This window comes from Hippocampus bargibanti, linkage group LG06 (assembly GCF_051943395.1).
Source record: "Hippocampus bargibanti isolate YZ-2025 linkage group LG06, ASM5194339v1, whole genome shotgun sequence".
Lineage (NCBI taxonomy): Eukaryota > Metazoa > Chordata > Actinopteri > Syngnathiformes > Syngnathidae > Hippocampus > Hippocampus bargibanti.
Genome location: NC_142739.1, coordinates 25,274,442 through 25,294,397, shown reverse-complemented (window position 1 = coordinate 25,294,397; position 19,956 = coordinate 25,274,442). Strand labels below are relative to the sequence as shown.

At 46.4% G+C, this 19,956-nt stretch overlaps 2 protein-coding genes across 6 annotated transcripts; both read left to right on the top strand.

Annotated features, from left to right (window-relative positions):
* Positions 1 to 235: 235 nt before the first annotated feature.
* dcst1 (DC-STAMP domain containing 1) lies at positions 236 to 6,399 on the top strand. The gene is made up of 16 exons (XM_088998497.1): positions 236 to 263; positions 355 to 480; positions 887 to 961; positions 1,028 to 1,156; positions 2,037 to 2,176; positions 2,314 to 2,491; positions 2,559 to 2,702; positions 3,524 to 3,645; positions 3,936 to 4,090; positions 4,164 to 4,263; positions 4,330 to 4,425; positions 4,498 to 4,624; positions 4,727 to 4,843; positions 5,753 to 5,895; positions 6,081 to 6,173; positions 6,245 to 6,399. Exons 1-16 carry the CDS (start codon positions 236 to 238, stop codon positions 6,314 to 6,316), a joined length of 1,845 nt encoding a protein of 614 aa, XP_088854623.1. The 3' UTR covers positions 6,317 to 6,399.
* Positions 6,400 to 7,158: 759 nt separating this feature from the next.
* adam15 (ADAM metallopeptidase domain 15) lies at positions 7,159 to 19,906 on the top strand. Of its 5 annotated transcripts, XM_088998037.1 has the most exons (25): positions 7,159 to 7,505; positions 8,470 to 8,561; positions 10,022 to 10,098; positions 10,164 to 10,242; positions 10,329 to 10,405; positions 10,573 to 10,828; positions 11,398 to 11,463; positions 11,538 to 11,609; positions 11,688 to 11,857; positions 11,928 to 12,012; positions 12,489 to 12,637; positions 12,717 to 12,894; positions 12,969 to 13,061; positions 13,124 to 13,319; positions 13,393 to 13,501; positions 14,021 to 14,216; positions 14,439 to 14,516; positions 14,592 to 14,703; positions 16,242 to 16,392; positions 16,561 to 16,681; positions 16,800 to 16,868; positions 17,089 to 17,157; positions 18,808 to 18,873; positions 18,959 to 19,050; positions 19,220 to 19,906. In XM_088998037.1, exons 1-25 carry the CDS (start codon positions 7,400 to 7,402, stop codon positions 19,278 to 19,280), a joined length of 2,820 nt encoding a protein of 939 aa, XP_088854163.1. In that variant the 5' UTR covers positions 7,159 to 7,399; the 3' UTR covers positions 19,281 to 19,906. The 5 variants fall into 5 exon arrangements, with proteins under 5 accessions (XP_088854163.1, XP_088854166.1, XP_088854164.1 ...); XM_088998040.1 differs by lacking the exon at positions 16,800 to 16,868; XM_088998038.1 differs by lacking the exon at positions 18,808 to 18,873.
* Positions 19,907 to 19,956: the final 50 nt, after the last annotated feature.

The window sequence follows — 19,956 nt, the reverse complement described above, 5'->3', positions numbered from 1 at the left end:
CCAAAAAAACTTTGTAACTCAAAACTTGAACGTGCACGTCAGAAACGAGTGAAAGAATTCACGTTGATGACGTCACGCGAGAAAACGGATCGCCTTCTGTGACGTCATAAACGTAGGCGGCAAAAAAGGCATCAATTAGGATTTTTTTTTTTTATCAGGATATGATTTTGATTATGATCTTTATGGTCATTGGGAACAACAAGCACCGACGGCACAAGCCGTTCGCGAGGTTATCATGACTCGTGACGAGCAACCTCGCAGTAGTGAGTGATTTTCTTTTCTTCTTTGTATTCAACGTCGATGTGGTTATTTCTGGTATATAACTCCCCCTGATGGCGGTAACGTGTTTTGCAGCTGTGGAGCTGTTAATCAAACGCTTCCTACCACGTGGGTGCCACCGCTTCCTCATCAACCAATCAGAAGAGCTCCGACTTGCTGACGTCATTCTACGCGCCCTGTTTGGCCTCCTGAGCGGCGCAGGTAAGAAAAACAAAAGAAACGGAAAAAGGAAAACACTACGTACGTACTTTGGTGTCTTTTTTATTTCTATTTTTTGTTTCCCAAATGCAAAGTGTCCTCCATCATGTGAAATAATACCAGTGGCTTTTGGAGCAAATGTTATTGTGAATCATTTAAAAAACAAAATGGCTGCATCCCGCCTCAAATGTTTGGCCACTTCTTTTATGTTCTTTTCCAGCAACAAATGTCAATAGAGACGCTTGACACTAGGGGATACCAACACCCTCCCCCATTTAAAAGACACATCTTTCAACTATTTTGAGCTAGTTACAAGCTGCACGACAGAACAATTCCAACTGCTAAACGAAGCTAGCATCGTCCTATCAATAGCAGATGATGTCAAGTGATCTGTTTGTCATGAAACCAGTCATGTTTGCCGCCATTGCACCGGGCCTGCCCCTGCCCTTTGAACTCAAGATGGCCACAGGATGCCTCTTTACTGGTGAGTAAGATGATAATGTAGAACCACCTAGAGAATTCCCATGTAAGTGCTTCTGGGCGTGTCCAGGAGCCTGTCTGGTGGGCGGGGCCACATCATCAGCCTTCAGATGCGCCGTCCTGCTAATGTTTCCCAGCATGCTCGGCTCCCGCGGACGCGCCTTTATCTTGCTGCTTGTTGTCTCTGCGCTCTATTCAGGTTAGTTCATGACAGCAGGGTAAACGTGATTGACAAGTGGATGACTGACGGTTCACAGTTGAACAAATGATTGGCAACAGATGGACAATAATGATTGACAGGTAGCGAGTTAAAGGACAACCGACGTCACTTTTTTGTTTCCTAACTGACATCAGAAAACATTTTATAGCATCTAAAATACCCAAAACACGCAGTATGATATTTTTATTCAAACGCAAAACATCAATAAAAATGACTTAAAGTGTCCAAAATCTGCAAAAAAAATGAGCTGCGAATTGGGCATTTTCAGAAAGTCCCACCCCCAGTTCGTGACGTCACGCCAAGACGTCTTGCATTGCTGGAGAATCAAAACAATGGCCCGTTTCCACAGGCTGATGAATTCCTTCCATGGAGCTTGGACACCCTTGTCTGGCTCTTTCTGGTGCAACATGAGGTTTTGAGACCAAACAAGCAATGACGTGATGGGAGGACTGCTACGATATGTCCTTTTTTTTCGTTCAGGGGCGTTCCTTCAGTGACGAGGTTTGACCAACTCAAAAACAAGACTTCCAGAATATTCAGCGCGAGTCTTAAAACGTAAAATATAGCAATATGCCGTGGAATCTTTGTAAAATACGCTCAGTAGAAGTCATTTGAAGCCATTTTACAAATTATGGACACAACTTGTCCGGAGACGTCGGTTGACCTTTAATGATTGCTTATCCTGTGACTGTAAAGTGACGCTTATAAATGAAATGTATTATTATTATTTTTATTATTGACAGAAGGATGGACAGGTGTACAATTGGGAGTGGCCGATGCAAATGATTGACAGTTGTACAGCAAATGCAGCACAGTTTAATAAATCCTGATGAACAGGTAGTTTCTGGATGATTGACAGGTCCGGTGTCCAACATCGAGCACAACGTCGAAACAGCCGCGACGTCTCTGAGTTGCAATCTGGACCTTCAAGTGCGCAACGCCAAGATGCTGTGGAGAGATGCCGTCACGCCCTTCCTCAAGGTGGCGAAAGAAGTTGCGGTAAGACCCCCCCCCACCACCATTCCACAAGTCACGTGACCGCCTTGCTAATAAGCAAAAACGATTGCTTATTGGGAAATGGCTTGGAAGTGAGCACTTGCTCAGACGTTTGGGGTCGTCCTCTTGTGTGTGTTCAGCAAGGAGAAGCAGAATTCCAGTCAGATGCTCACACCGCCCATGACACCTTCGCGGATGTCCGGAAGGAAGTGCTTGGTCGGAACTCGGACGGCCAGCTGCTGGATGAGCGTTCCCAAAATGGCGACCGGAACAGCACCCAGGAACGTTTTGCCCTCAGCACGTTAATGCAATGTGACGGTGAGCCTTCATCATCATCTTCATCTTTATCTCGGTCTTTGTCAAATGCCTCTCCTGTCGTATGTAGGCATGGTCGAGGGGGGCATTAAGGCCTGCACCAAATGGTTCTCCGACAAGTGGGATGAGTGTGCTAAGGCTATCCAGGTACCCATCATCAAGCAAATCCTGTGTGTGCCCATGAAGTTCCACTTCCTGTGTAACATCATGAAAGGTCAGTAGGCAAATGATGATGATGATGATGAAGGTGATGATGAAGGTGATGATGATGAAGGTGATGATGATGAAGGTGACGGTGATGATGAAGATGAAGATGATGACGGTGGTGATGATGATGAAGGTGATGATGAGTATGGTGGTGATTATGATGATGATGATGATGATGATGATGATGGTGATGAAGGTTACGATGATAATGGTGATGATGATAATGGTGATGATGATAACGGTGATGATGATGAAGGTGATGGTGATGATGATGAAGGTGAGGATGAGTAAGGTGGTGATGATGATGATGATGATGATGATGATGATGAAGGTGATGATGATGATCAAGGTGATGATGATCAAGGGGATGATGGTGATGACGATGTTGATGATGATGATGAAAGTGATGATGATGAGGAGGAGGAGGAGTACGGTGGTGATGAAGATGATGATAAGGTGATGATGAAGGTGGAGATGATGGTGGTGATACATGATGATAATTATGATGATGATGAAGGTGATGATGATGATCAAGGTGATGATGATCAAGGGGATGATGGTGATGATGATGTTGATGATGATGAAGGTGATGATGATGAGGAGGAGGAGTACGGTGGTGATGAAGATGATGATCAGGTGATGATGAAGGTGGAGATGATGGTGGTGATACATGATGATAATATTGATAATGATGAAGGTGATGACGAAGGTGATGATGATGACAGTGATGATGATGATGATGACGGTGATGATGATGATGAAGGTGATGATGATGATAATGATGACGATGATGTCGACGCCGCCGCCTCTCTGGTTTTTGTTCCGCAGTGATGACGGGCTGGTGCAAGGAGCACATCCCCGTGGAGAAAAACTTTGGTCAGCTGTTTGATCATCTCAACACTTCCATTGATCTTCTCAATCGGGAGTTCACCAGCAAACTCGTCGTCAAGGTTACGTCTTCACCTCATTTTCAAGCTCATATAACTCCAGACCCATATAACTTAGGAATTAACTTTTTTTTCTGATGAAAGAAGAAGGTCTAAGGTTTCTTACGTTGAATTGAATGTTTACGTCATCCTAAAATTCTATATTCTGTGGGTCCTGAAATTCAAGTGACAATGACAAAAACCCTGGCAACGGAGTGGACACGTTTTTGCACATCGTCTGGCAGTTACTAGCATCACGTATGACGTCCTATTGCATGTTGACATGTTCCATGTCATGTGATTTTACGACACAGGAGTATCAGAAGCAGGAGGCGCTGGATGAACTGCTGGAAGGTGACTTCACACGTGGCATCCGGACGTCTTTCCGACAGGTGGCCACTCGCATGCGACAAGTACTGGACATCCTGCGCCTGGTCATGTCCTTTGCTTTCTTGTCCGTGTTAGCGCAGTAAGCTACGGGCCTTCGCCATTGCCATCGCATGTGTGGCGGTGTCCTCACGCTGCTCCTCGTGTGTTTTCAGGTCTCTCGGTTACGTGCGACAATTCCGAGGAGATGTTTACTTTGATAATATGTACATCACCAAGTACTTTGGAATCATTGACGAACGCAGGAAGTCGCTGGTAATACCTTCATCATCATCATCAACATCATCATTATCATCATCACTTGCATGTGTGTATATTCAGGGAAAACTGCATTTATTACCTCTTACGACATCCGAGAGACGAAAATTTGTGGACCCCTGGAGCCCCAAAATTCACCCGGAAGAAATCAAACAAGTGGTGGGCTCACCTCACACCCGCACACACACCCGCATACCCACACGTGCCCGCATTCATTGTGTACGTGCGCAGCTGTCAAGTGTCGTTCAGGTTTTATCTGTGCTCCTTCTGGCGTTGGTCCTGCTGTCGGTGGACGTGTCGGTGTTTCGTGTCCTGGATGTGGTGAGCAAGAACACGCATACCACCTTCAACTTCACGGGTAAGACATCCTCAAAGTTCCTCCTTCCTTGACCCGTGAATGCAAACACCCGCAGGTTTATGTAATGGTACCTATGATGGGCGTGGCCTTTTTTTTTTTTAGCCAACCAGCAGGTGGATATTAAAGTAGGCGGAACCTCAATGATGGCACGCCTCTTGCGGAAGACCTTTTCCGCCTTCAATACGTCATCGAAGGTTCGCATCGTATCCGACAACCAACGTGAGTCTGTCGGGAGGGGTTTGTGGGTCACACAGTGATATAGAGAATAGATAGAGAATTCTTGGCTGCTGAACACAAGGCTCACAATGGAAGCACAGAAAATCTGGTGTCAATCTGAGGTGAATAGACACTGCTTGTTAAACTCTTCATGTAGGACAGGGGTGTCAAAGTCATTTTTTGCCGCGGGCCACATTGTAGTTATGGTTTCCTCTCGAGGGCCGTTATGAATTTGGGGAACCCATTAGAATGTTTAAATCCCTTCAAATATTACATATAGAGCACACAGCAAATTAATGAATAACTCGTTTTCAAATCTGAAGTCAAGAATAATGACTTTTATTGTGGTTGACATCCAAAAATATGAAATTTTGGTTCAGATTTTTGCAATCATCAAGGAATTTAACAAGTTTGATTTGCTTTCGCGGGCCGAAAAAATGATCTGGCGGGCCAGTTTTGGCCCGCGGGCCTTGACTTTGACACCTGTGATGTAGGAGATCTGGCCTTGGACTAATTTAGGACTTGGTAAACTCCTTCACAGGAAGAGCTCATTAGCCAGGTTACAAATCAATCAGTTCATGAAAAGACAATGCATTAAAATGTCTATGTTTTGTTGATTTATGGATGTTGGTGCTTGGGACATCCAGGGGTGTAGTATCCAAATCAAGAAGACTATGTTTTACTAATGTATCACTTAAATTTGCATATACTCTCAATTAATAGCTAGGCAGAGGGCTGCAGAAGTTGGGCGTCGGTCATGAATGGCGGCGTCCCCTGCCGGCAGTAAAAAAAAAATCTTCCTGTTTTCGAGTCTTTGTTCACAGCGTCCAGCGAATATCTCTGACACACAGAATGATGATTGGTACCCAAATAAACTTGCACCGCCCCATCTCCTCCATTCCTTGTCCACAGGTTGCGTGACTCCGCCCTCCTCTTTGACCGCCTCGTCTTACATCACTGTTGCCTGCTGCCTCCTGCTGGCTGCGCTCTTCAGCTGCCTTCAGGTTTATGCTAACCGCCTGCGGAGGGTCATCGCCGCTTTCTACCACCCGCGGGTAACACCCCTTTTTTTTGCAGCGTTCCACATTGTAGTTACGGTTTCCTCTTGAAGGCCGTTAATGTATTTGGGGAAGCTATTAGAATGTTTCATCTTCCTTAGCTTTGACACAAATTGCATATGTGAGTCAAGATGAAGCCAAGCTTCTCCGTTACGTTACACGTCTCACGTTTTGTCTTCCAGAGGGAGAAAACCCGAATCTTGTTCTTGTACAACCTCAGCCTGCACAGACGAATATTGCACAAGCCTTCGTGCACCCAACACGGCAGCACAAACGTACGCAAAGGCCTTAAAAATTTCACGAAAGTCAAACACTTTATTACACACAAATGTATGTGTGTCCACAGGTGATGGAGTGTTTATCTCGGCTGTGTCGGAGACGGCGGGAACGGTCAAGCTCTGAAGTCCAAAGTGTTTAGAATGTTTATGTTCCTGTTGTATTTATTATTTTGCTTTGTGTTAACTATCATGTGAAACAGCTGCAGCTGTTATGAAAGCGCTATGTGAATTAGGATGTATTGTATTTAGACTAAGATCGGATTAAACTGATTTAAAGTGTTCAAGGTCAAATGTCATGTTGGCATATACAATACGTACACAAAAAAAGTGCATGTGGGGTGAATGTACACTGATGATGTCACTAGGATCAGTTTGCTGGGATTTCACGTGTGACATAAACGGTCAAGCGAGGTCAAGGTTGAATGAACAAACATGGTTTGTTATGCTTTGGTAACACTGAAAGGGGGAAAAAAATCCAATCATGCGGCAAGCTGATCCCAAAATGGACACGTGCCACTGATCACTTTAGTGCGTCAACTACTTAACAGTGTTGAGACGCTATGTTGTTCTTTTTTTTTTTTCTTGTGTTTGGCTCAAATGCAGCCCAATAAAGATCACACCATGGATTGGTCACCAGTTCGTGTCACGGAGTTTACAAAGAAATAATGGACTGGTCACCAGCCAATGTCGTGGCATATTGAGACATACACAGTCAGGACAGACAGAACGGTACTTTTTAAAATGGAGGCGCCAATTGAAAAAGATTCAAACGGTAACCCTCAAAATTGAGAGGCCACGCGTGTGGATAAGACGAAAATGTTTTGGGAAAATAGTCTTTTGTGCTATTCAGTCTTCCCCGCCTTCACTTAAAAGGCCTAACTTCAGCAGTTAAAATAATCGGCACGCTTTTATTTTGTAGCCCTGAGGCGTGGCTTCCTCCAGAGTGGACGAATTTGACTCGCGAGTGACGTCACGACTCGAGTCCGTTATAAACTCGAGCGAGTTGTCGGCTCCCTGCGTGACTTTACTTGGACGTGACAAACTCGGTATTTGTGTTCTGACGTATGCGCGCCACACGGGCAAACCTTCAACTTCCGTTTGGGACGCGACTGGACGATGCGTGACGGAAGACAAAACAAAACTCGTTCCGTCCTAAGGATGTGGTACTCCACAAACATGGTGGCTCGTCCGCACGCTGCCCGGAAGTCAGCCATGGCGGCGAAATGAAACTTTTGCCGCCACTTTTGATCCTGCTGATCGGCGCCGGTGGGGCATTCACGGACGCCAGGACCCTGAACGTAACGACGCCGCCCCGACACCATTTCGCAGGTACGCAGCGTCGCAAAGAGCGAAACTAAGACTATAATGTCAAGACTAGACACGTCACGTGCTATTACTATCAGTTAGATAGGTCAGGTGCGCGTGCGAGTGTGTATAAACCATAATTGGTTTACGTCGCCACAACAAAACGCGCGTGTGTGTGCGTGCGTGTGTGTGTTAAGCGGTTTAAGTGTAGTTAAACTGCGTCAACTGTTATAACAACACAAAACAAGGTGTGTGCGCGCGCGTGTGCATGTGTGTACAGTAGATAACAATTAATTCTACACACTATTATATGTGTCTTTTAATGGCCCATGAGTGCCAATGATTCATTGATATACAGTAATCCCTCGTTTTTCGCGGTTAATGGGAACCAGGACCACCTGCAATAGACGCGTGAAGTAGATAAAACAGAGGGTGGTGATGGGCGGGGCTGAAAAGATTCACAGCCAATCAGAATCAGTAAACCTTTATTGTCCCACAATGGGGAAATTTGCAGTCCACGGCAACAATTTGAAAGGGGGTTGGGGGTGTGAAAGGATAGAAAAACAAGATATTCTAAGCATAGTAAAATAAATCCACATGGCTTTAAATGAGATATCGTGCTGTCATTCGATGATTTCAGGGCTGGGAACCAATCAAGCTACAAAACCTCTGACTCATTCTGCATTTTTTTATTCTGAATATTTTTTTTCCCCAAAAATTTTTTGCCATGCACTGAAACCGCAAAGTAGTGAGGGATCACTGTAATTTCCCCTTCGTGCTAAGAGGACGACACCTTCTAAGGTTGTGGCCGTGTTCACAATCAACTAATCACATTCAAATTCATGTTAAATGCCACTAATGACCCGAAAATAAAATCCAGGTGCTCTGGTAGGTTTTTTCGGTGGGTGGATGGTGTTTGGAGGGTTCAGCCGACTTGTGTAGTATCAAAAGTGTGTCAAGAGTGTGCCTGTGTTGGTATCACTTTCAGGTAATGTGGAATGGCGACGCCCCCTTTTGGGGAGGACTCAGCCCTTTGTTCTGGTGGGCGGGCAGAGACTGAGCCTGAAGGAGGCACTGGAGGTCAGATTTTATTCTTCACATTCATTTTATGTGATGTGGTGTGTGTGTGTGTGTGTGTGTGTGTGTGTGTGTGTGTGTGTGTGTGTGTGTGTGTGTGTGTGTGTGTGTGTGTGTGTGTGTGTGTGTGTGTGTGTGTGTGTGTGTGTGTGTGTGTGTGTGTGTGTGTGTGTGTGTGTGTGTGTGTGTGTGTGTGTGTGTGTCTTGAGTTACTCCCTCAATTTTCCAATTTTCGTCTTGGCCTTCAAAATAAAATAGGTATAAAGATGATGTCATCCATTGTGAGTCACATGACCTTCTCCAAGAACGTTCCAGACACAGGGCGTAAGGACGAACACATCTGAGATCACATCCTGTAGAAATCCCCTGGCACACTCAAACACACACACACACACACACACACACACACACACACACACACACACACACACACACACACACACACACACACACACACACACAGGATGATGGGCGGCGGCACGCTCAGCATGCCACAGCGTTTGTTGAAGCAAGTTGACTTTTGGTGTGAGGTCATGATCTTGAAATTAATCCCATTCTAAGTAACAAACCGACTTCCTGTCAAGCACCTGATACAGGAAGTAGTTTCACTACAAAGAAGGGGAAAAACCACTGATTGTATAGCTGCTGGTTGAGCATCACTTTGATTTGTTGTGCTATGGGTGAATTTTGATATTTGGTCGATTGTGGTCCTGGATGATTCTAGTTCTGGTTCTGGTTTTTGTAGGCATAGTTATTTGTCGCGTTTGGGTTGGATTGGATTAGCCTTCATTAGTCTTGCAGTGGAAAAAATTACATTTAACAGCAGCAAAGTGATGAATGGAAGAGGAAAGGTAAGGAAGAAGTAGAAAAACAAAATACAGGAGCTGCTGTATAGGCGGCCTTTCTTACAGTGCCATCTTGAAGTCAAAAAACAACAAACAAACTAAATACAGTAAAGTCTCGTTATATTGATATTCTCGGGAGTCGGAAAAAATATCGATATAACCGGACTATCGTTATATCCGATCCTGCGGCATGTAAATTTTCTCCTTGCGTTCATAGAAATAGTATCGTAATAAGCAGTACTATCGATATAACCAATATCGATATAACGAGACTTTACTGTAACACAAAAGACACAGACTGTCATTCAATCTTAAGCACTTTCTGCAGCCTCTTTGTTGTATGAATCATTTCTCGATGAAAGAGGAGAGGATCAAAAGGTCCTTGTCACCAGTGGATCAGGGACGTCATGGTGAAATGTGCACGTCCGCTGCAAACTAAATGTTGAACACAAACACAAAGCTATAGCATCCATTGACGATAAGAGATTCTCATCTCCTGTCCCAACGTAAATCCGCCTCAATTCTAAGCCGCGACAGTTCCACATACGCATCGGCGCTCCTTTCTTCTCTTCCTCTTTTGTTTTACTGGTTAATTATGGTCTGGATTGGATTTTTCAGGATGGTCACCCGGAGCATCTGCAATGCGGCCTGAAGTTCCGAGGTGAGGTCCTTGTCCTGGACCTGCAGAAAAACCAGTGAGTGAGCGCAGATGGATCGTCATGACTCGGATTTTGCGCTCATATATATGTTTCAATCTCAGCGACCTTTTACCCAAAACGCCAAACGTCTTCTTCTACCTCCCGAATGGCACTGGAATTTCCATGACGGATGACCCTGTGGTGAGTCCTTGAACGCATCTTCGGACAGACCGACCGTCTGACCTTCCGAAAATGGATTGGCGAGCTGAGCTGGTTTGTCTCCGTAGACTCATTGTTATTACCATGGCAACGTAAGAGGATTCCCAAACTCCAGAGTGGCATTCAGCACCTGCTCTGGCCTGCGGTGAGTCTTCCAAGTGATTTACGGCGACCTCTGACCCCTGAAGGATTAACGGTTTTGCCCAAGCGTCCTTGCTGACACAATTCTTCATTGTTCTTCGACACGTGCGTTTGACGTTTTCATGAAACAACCCAAAACTATTTCACCCCCTCTCGGTTCTTTCCCATTAGCGGCGTGATCGCCGTCAACTCCTCGTTAACTTTGGAGGTTCAGCTGCAGGAGCTCCGCCCCTTGCGTGACATCACTGGGGCGATTGGTGAAGTGGGCGGGGCCAGTGGAGGAGGCATTGAAGACGGCACAGGAGAAGATGGAGACCACCTGATCTTCTCCGGCGCCCACCTGGCTGACGAAGCTGCCCGGCGCTGTGGCGTTTCGCACAGCTACGCCGACGCGCGGCGCGATACCGTCACGCGACCGCCGCGCAGGGTAAAAAGCACATCATGACACGAAACGATGGAATGAAATTGCTGATAGAGAATAGACAGAATAGAAGTTATCATATTTAAAAGTTTCAAGGTTATTGGGCCGCTGAACACAAGGTCCACAAAGGAAGCTCAGAAAATCTGGGGTCAATCTAAAGTGAACAGACAGAGTTTGTTAAACTGTCATCTTCATGTAGGAGATCTGGCCTTGGACTAATTTAGGACTTGGTAAACTCCTTCACAGGAAGAGGTCATTAGCCAGGTTACAAAGGTTATCAGTTCATGGAAAGACAACCCATTAAAATGTCTACGTTTTATTGGTTTATGGATGTTGGTGCTTGTACCATGGGACATCCAGGGTGTGGCATTAAAATCAAGAAGTCTATGTTATACTAACGTATCACTTAAATTTGCATATACTCTCAATAAAAAGCTTGGCAGAGGGCCGCAGAAATTGGGCGTCGGTCATGAACGGCTACGTCCCCTGCCGGCAGTAAAAGACAGTCTTCGTGCGCTCGAGCCTTTGTTCACAGTGTCCAAACAAACATCTCTGACAACATCTTTTATGCGCAGAGAAAAAGGGACATCCTGTCGGAGACCAAATACATCGAGCTGGTGTTGGTCGCAGACCACCAGGAAGTGAGTGGACGCTTGATTGACAGCCACTTTTATCTGATTGTGGTGACCAATCTCCCTGTTTTTTTTTTTTTTAGTTCCTAAACTACCAAAAGAACAACAAGACTATCATCTACCGGTTACTGGATGTGGCCAATCAGGTGGACTGGGTGAGACCTTTGAACCTGCCATCACCATGACGACAACCCCCCCACCCCCAGACCCTCAAAACACTGCATGTGGGCCAGTATTACCGACCCCTGAAGGTCCGCGTGGCGCTGACGGGTTTGGAGGTGTGGAGCGATCGGGATAAGATCCAAGTGGAGAAGAACCCAAGCGCCACGCTCAACAACTTCCTGCTGTGGCGGACCAAGGAGCTTCTACCGCGCCTTCGCCACGACAACGCTCAGCTCGTCATGTACGACCGCCGAGCCGTTTTGATCTTCTCGCTGTTTGATTCCTCGTTGACCTTTGACCTTGTGGGACAGGGGAAGCGCCTTGGACGGGACGACGGTGGGCATGGCGGCGCAGGCGTCCATGTGCTCCAGGGACCGCTCGGGAGGCGTCAACGTGGTGAGTGGTGCTGGCTGTTTTTCCAACGTCTTCATCAATATCTCATTCACTGCCATGATTTTTCTCGCTGGGGTGCTGATACAGCGCTGGTCAGACCTCTAGCATCGTCTTTCGCTTCCATAAGGGGTCCATGTTAGCGCTTTGTTAGAGCTTCAACTGTTGTTAAAGCGCTATATAAATCAATGTCTTGTATTTTGTACATCTGCCCCCATTTCAAGTTCAGATAACTCCAGACCAATATCACTTAGGAATTAACACTTTTTTTTGCTGATGAAAGACGAGAGTCTCAGGTTTCTAACGCTGAATTGAATGTTTATGTAGTCCTAAAACGCAATATTCTGTGGGTCCTGGAATTTGAGTGACAATGACAAAAACCCTGGCACTGGAGTGGACACATCTTTGCCCAACGTCTGGCAGTGAATGAGATTTCATCATCGGTATCGACGATTGTATCAACCCGACAATGTTACGAGCAGGACCACCTGGTCAGCGTCCTGGGGGTGGCGTCCACGGTGGCTCACGAGCTGGGACACAACCTTGGAATGAGCCACGACAGCCCCGAACGACGATGCCGCTGCGACAACCAGCCCCGCATGGGGGGCTGCATCATGGAACCCTCCACCGGGTCGGCATCCGCGGAACCCTGACCTAAACCCGCAGATTGACATCATGCTAATGTCCATTTGCCGCGCCCAACACCGCAGGTTCCTACCGGGTCAGCAGTTCAGCAGCTGCAGCGCATCTGACCTGTCGGTCAGTCTGCTGCGAGGGGGCGGCATGTGCCTTTTCAACGTCCCGCCCCCCGAGCGCCTCCTGGGCGGGCCACGTTGCGGCGACCTCTACGTGGAGCCCGGCGAGGAGTGCGACTGCGGACTGTTGGAGGTACGCGCTTCGCCTGCGCAGCTCGCAGGCCAAGCACGTACCTAATGACAACCTGGTGTGCTCCGATTGCTAAGGAATGCCGGGACCCCTGCTGTGACGCGGCAACGTGTCGATTGCGCCCCGGCGCCCGCTGCTCGTCCGACGGCGTCTGCTGCCAAGACTGCCAGGTAGGCTCCGCCCCCTTAACCTGAGCCCTTCAAACATTTTGTCTAAATCTTGGCATCCTCAGCTGCGTGCGGCGGGCTCCGTATGCCGGGACCCCATCGGCGAGTGCGACCTGCCCGAGTTCTGCACTGGCTCCTCCCCCTTTTGCCCACCGAACGTCTACGTTCAAAATGGCGAGCCCTGCGAGGACGGCGCCGCCTACTGTAACGCCGGTACCTGCGCCAGCATGCATGCGCAGTGTCAGGCGCTTTGGGGACCCAGTGAGTCATGCTAAGCTAACCACGCTAAGGTGATGTGATGTGGGATTTCTAACGGCCTTCTCGGGTTGGTCAGATGCCACGGCTGCACCCGCCATCTGCTTCTCGTCCGTCAACAAGCAAGGAAACAAATACGGAAACTGCGGGCAGCTCGCCAACGGGTCCTACGTTGCTTGCGCACCCAAGTTAGTGTGTGTGTTCTTGTTTTTGCTGCCCAGTGGGGACTGGGCAGACTGGTGGGGACTCATTTACCCATAGGGACCCTAAAATGTGGTCCCCAGGGGCAAATGGCTCTTAGAGATTTCAAAACATGTTTTAAAGACATTTCGTGACATTTCCTGAAGCATTTTCACTGGGACATTCCAGACAAAAAAAAAAACATGTATGTGTGCGTGTATCTCGTTTTGGTGCAGAATGGGGACTGGGCAGACTGGACTCAAACCAGTGGGGACTCATTTACCGTGGAGACCTAAAATGTGGTCCCCACGGGCAAATTGCTCTTGGAGACTTTATAACATGTTTTATAAAGACTTGTCATGATATTTCCTGAAGTTTCCTCATGAGGACATTCCAGACAAAAAAAATGTGTGTGTGTGTGTGTGTTCTCACTTTTTCTGCAGAGTGGGGACTGGGCATACTGAACACTGACCGGTGAGGACTCATTTACTCATCAAAACCTAAAATCACTTCCTGTTTGGTTGCAGCGACGTCCAGTGTGGCAGGATCCAGTGCCAAGGCGGCCTGGAGCGCCCCCTGCTGGGCACCAACACAGAGATCCTAACCACCACAGTGCGCTTCGAACTCCGCGACCTGGTGTGCCGCGGCACCGTTTTCCACTTGGGGGACGATGTGTCCGACCCCGCCTCCGTGGCCCAGGGTACCGCATGCGGACCCGGCAAGGTCAGGCCTGAGGCCATCTTTGACCTCTGACCTTTTAACTGGTTATCAATATACATCAAAGCAGTTGTACCAAAAAGCGCAGTGTTTTTTTTTAAGTGGCTCAAACTGTAAGTAATCAAGTGCTTATAATCATGACAATATTTCTTCCAGAAGATCAATTTCCTAATTTTCTAAAACTGAACTATTTTGCATCATTAAAAAAAAGTGCCATTTTATTTCTAGGCTTGCTTGGACCACAAGTGTCAGGATGTTTCTGTCTTGGGCGTAGACGAATGCCACAGGAAGTGCAACGGTCACGGCGTAAGTGCCCGCCGCTCACCCCCCCTCACCCATCATCGTTGTCGTGGCGACTGCTCAGCTTTTCCTGTCTTTCAGATCTGCAACAGCAACGACAATTGTCACTGCCGACCCGGATGGGCGCCGCCCGACTGCGCCTATGCCGGACACGGCGGTAGCGTGGACAGCGGACCCGCCAGCGCCGTCACAGGTGCACACACACAAATACACACACACATTCACAAAATGCACACACATACAAGAAATTAACTCATTCACTGCCATTCACTGATTTATTCGGGAATTGAAAATATGATGTGGAGCGTCATTTCCGAATTTATTCGGGTTTTGGTTTTTCTTGCGGGGTACCGAAAAAGCGCTGGTCAGACCTCTGGTGATTTTTTTTCCCTTCCACAAGGGGGCAGCAGTTCCCTTTTTCCATGTTAGCGCTTTGGTCCAGCTTCAGCTGTTGTTAAAGCACATATGCAGTGATACCTTGGCTTACGAACTTAATTGGTTCCCAGACAGTGTGAATCCCAAAAATTAATTTCCCATAAAAAAACTATTAAAATGAGAATAATCCGTTCCCAGGTCCCCATAAAACATTATTTTATACTAAATAAGCCATAACACTACACAAAATATACCTTATTTTATGTGTAATAAATGTGCTATTGTGTTGGAATGAAAGAAATACACTGCACTGTCTAATAAAGTCGTTTTATTTACCTTTGTGATGGTGGTTGATGGCTTGATAGAATGGAGTGTCCGGTTTCCTCAGCATTAAACACTTGAGGAACGTAGCCTTCTTCCTTCACCATCTTGAGGAATGATCCCTTGTAGGTGCTTTCTCTGCGATCATTGTCTCTAGTTTCTCATCAATTGTGTTCTGTTTAACTGGGTTGATAGCTTTTTGCATCAAGCATACAGATGGCTTGTGCGGGTTATTTGTGGAGCCTGATTGCTGGGAATTTTAACCTTGCAGTCTACACTCTGCCTTTGAACTATCAAAGTTGAAACGAGTCCAAATTTCACTGTTTTCTATCCATTTTCTCACTCTCCCGCCCCCGCGTTCTTGACCAATCACGTGGCTTTAATCGTAGACTGGGGGTGGGGAATAGAGGACAAAAACAACTCGGATACCATTTTGTTGTTTGTAGAACGGCCTCACACTCTCTCTGTCTATCTATTTAAAGTTTACAGCTCTGTGTTTCTGTAAACCCTCCGCCCCCTCACTGCTGCGTTCTTGACCAATCACGTGCCTTTAACCGAAGACTGGGGGCGGAGAATAACAAAAACAAGCCAACTGATATGACTGACGGGCTCGTTCGCGAGCGACACATCACTCATTGTGACGCTCCGTGTGTATCCCGAAAAATAGTTCGTATGCCAAGGTTAATTTTTCATAAATTTAACGTTCGGAAACCGAAAAGTTCGTAAGCCCCGGGGTTCGTAAACCGAGGTATCACTGTAGATATTGCATTGTATTTTGGACAGCTGCCTTCATTTCAAACTCATATAACTCCAGACCAATATAATTTAGGAATTAACTTTTTTTCTGATGAAAGAAGAGAGTCTATGGATTTTATGCTGAACTGAATGTTTTTGTAGTGCTAAAACTCAATATTCTCTCGGTTCTGAAATTTTGAGTGAAAATGACAAAAACCCTGGCACTGGAGTGGACACATTTTTGCACATATCTGGCCATGAATGTGTTAAATATGGGAATCCCCCCACCACTCTGGATAGGGTCTAATCCAGTCCTGGTAGGACTACTGGTGCTGTTCCTCATCATCCTGCCGGCGCTGCTCCTCTTCCTGGGTCTTCGCTTTCCTCGCCTTCGTCGCGCATGTTTTGCTTTGGGAGGCGGCAAACTCTTACCCAAATCCTCACACAACCGGTAAACCCGCAGTGTGTGTCTGTGCGCGTGTGTGTGTGCGTGCGTGTGTGTGTGCGTGCGTGTGTGCGTGCGTGTGTGTGCGTGTGTGTGTGTGCGCGTGTGTGTGTGTCTGCATCCATGTGCATTTACGAGCGCCAACACGTGCCAACACGTGCCACCGTCATACAGGACTCCGGCAACGGAGCGCTGTTCGGACCGCAACATGGATCAAATTCGTCCGCTGAGGTTTGAGACCATCGCGTCTTTGTCGCCGCCGTCGGACATCCCTGGAACGGCGCCGCTCAAGGAGGTAAGTCACATCAAAAAAAAAAACACAAAAAAGCCACATGACAAGTTTCACATGAGAGCGCATGAATGGCGCACGTCTGTCACCTCTTTCTTGTACTTCCTGTTTTCTCTCCAATCAGCTTGCCAACAGGCCCGCTCCTCCCACTAAGCCACTCCCCCCTACCCCCTCACTAAATGCACCTCCGCAGGTAAACTGGCATGAGCACTTCCTGTTTGTGTCACGCCATCTTTGTTGCGTGTCGTCATGGTGCTACTGTCGTTGAGTATTCTGGTACCTTTTTTGGTAAACCTGAGAACATTCCAGAACGTCATGTAGTGTGCTAGAAAGTTCCCCGTGCGCTTTCGGGGGTATTATGGGCTGTTGAAATGTCTTTTCAAATTTCAACTAATTTATCGTTGTGACTTCAGCGATCTGAATGTCGACCGGCTCCGCCCACCAAGCCTCTTCCACCCGCCCCTCCTGCCAGGGGTGCTCAGGTAGGAACGTTGGCCGTTGATTGGCTGGTGAAGGGAAATTGCTGATTGGCAGTTCGCAAACAAATGAGTGATTTATAATCTGAAGCTTGGTTTTTCACGCCCTAATTTTGATTGTTGTAAAACTAGCTGCAAAGTAATGAATGGGCTGCTCATGAAAACAGTTGCCGAATAAGTGTTGATGTCAGACCTGGGTGGGTTTTTTCCGGGTATTCTGGTTTTCTCCCACATTTCAAAAACATCATTGGGAACCTAATAGAACAATCTAAATTGTCCCTAAATGTGAGTGCGAGTGGTTGTTCGTCTTTGTGTGCCCTGCGATTGGCTGCCAACCGGTTCAGGGTGTCCCCCGCCTACTGTCCGGCGACAGTCATCGACCTCAACAACCCAAGTGGGGATAAAGCAGTTCAGAAAATTGATTTATTTTTTCCCCTTCAAGCTATCTTTAAAGCCAAAAGCCACTAAAGGGAGAGCCTCGTGATAACCTGGACTCACCCCAACTCACTCATTTTAACTCATTCACTGCCATTCCTGAATTTATTCGGGAATTGAAAAGCATGACGTGGAGCACCCTTCTCGAATTTGTCCGGATTTTGGTATTTCTTGCGGGTGCTGATAAAGCGCTGGTCAGACCTCTGGTAATGTTTTTCCTTTCCACTAAGGGGCAGCATTTGCCTTTTGTCCATGTTAGCGCTTTGTAACAGCTTCAGCTGTTGTTAAAACGCTACATAAATCAACATGGATGTATTGTTTTTTGTACAGTCGCCCTCATTTCAAGCGCAAACAACTCCAGACCCATATAACTTATGAATTAACTCTTTTTTTCTGATGAAAGATGAGAGTCTAAGGTTTCTTACACTGAATTGAATGTTTATGTCATCCTAAAACTCAATATTTTGTGGGCCCTGCAATCTGAGTGAAAATGACAAAAACCCTGGCACTGGAGTGGACACATTTTTGGACATCGTCTGGCAGAGAATGAGTTCTTCTTTTCCTTTCGGCTTTACCCTTCAAGGGGTCGCCACAGCAAATCAGTGTCCTCCATCTTTAGAGGTTTGATCCGCAGGTTTGTTTTGGCCAAGCTTTTACGTCCTTCCTGACACAACCCTCTGTATTTATCCGGGCTTGGGACTGTCACAAGAAGGCTTATGTTCCTTTGTGGCTACTGGCAGTGAATGAGTTAATAGATTTATGTTTTATATTAATGTATATAGTTTTTGTCTTCTACTGTCTCCCTTTCATAATTTTGCCACCGTAAATCAGGAATCACCATTGTAAGACAAATATTCTTATCTCATGATGTATTATATATATTTTTTACTTTGTTACTTCCGGGTTGAGTGAACGCTGGCGCTTGTGGCTGACGCTGCTCACACGCAGAAAAAATATTCCTTGTCCTTGAGAGTTTTGAAAGGCGCTTATAAATGCAATGTATTAGTATTATTACTGCAAACAACAGCGACCTACTGTATGTAGCAGCCATATTGAATTCGACGATTGTATCTTTTAAAAAATGGTGGAATCAGGAACAAAAAATGTTTGTGTGTTTTCATCCTTACGAATGGAATGATTCTGCCTTAATCTTTGCTACTTAACACGCATGTCAGCATGAGCACTTTTCCTGACCTCGTCCTTCCTTTCGCTAATGTTCAGCTGCTAGCAAGCCGACCGGCTCCACCCACTAAGCCCCTCCCCCCCGACCCAGTTTCTCTCGATCAGGTACAAGCACGCACGCCTCGTGGTATTTTGCGGGCATGTAGGATGAATCCCACATGTGATCATATCCCACAAATTCTCTTGTCAGGTTTCACGTCCGCCCAAACCGGTGCTACCCAAAAAACCGTCGGTTCTTCCGCCTCGCCCCCACTCGATTGCGAGTACAGCATCGTCTAACAGGTTGGAACCGCTGTAATTATTTGCTTTTATCTTACTGTATTTTTTTATTCATTTATTTATGTATTTATTATTAGTTTTACTTAATCACAAGTCATCCGAGAGTTCTAGCCTGTCTGGTGACGAATCCAAACAGGAAGTCGAAAGCATGACTTGTGTTATTATTTACCAGCTGTGGCGGTCTTCATCCTCCTTCGCGTCCAACAATTCCGCCCAGACCGGAGCCACGGTGACAGGACATTGCCCCCTGCTGGTAGTAGTTACTCACTGCAGTGCCTCCTATGCCAAAGCAGCAACCGCTTGTCATTGGCTGTCTGCGGGAAGCCACGCCTCGTTGCCGCCATGCCTTGACTGACAGTCACTTGACTGACAAATGGGAGACCAAATAGGAAGCTTGTGTTTATTATTATTTTTATTTTTTTGTAGAGAAAAAAAAAATCAGATGGGAAAATGGCTGGAGTGATGTCACGTCTACAGGAAGTAATGTCATGGACTCTTCTGACACCTTCTGTTGCTGCTTGACCACATAAAAGTCATTAAACTCCAATTCAATCATGTTTACTGCCTCGGTAAGGACAACGCGAGACAGGAAGTGATGTCATGGAAGCCATTTTGTTCATATTTACAGAATTAGTCTGTTTATTGTGTATGGAGAAAGAACACGTATGTGAAGTTGTTTTTTGGCTCGTATTGGCCATAAAATGAGTATCAGTGATAGACAAGAGATTTTTATTGCCCTCCGAGAGTCGCAACCATGATGAATGCTCTATTTTTAGACCATTTGTGGACTTTTGTGACAATGTACAGTTTCAGGTGTTTTTCAGTCTTTAGCTCGCCAATTAAAGCTTCTTTGAATGTTGCTGTGCCGATTACCATTTTGTGTTTGGGAGCCTTTTACTGACCGAGTTG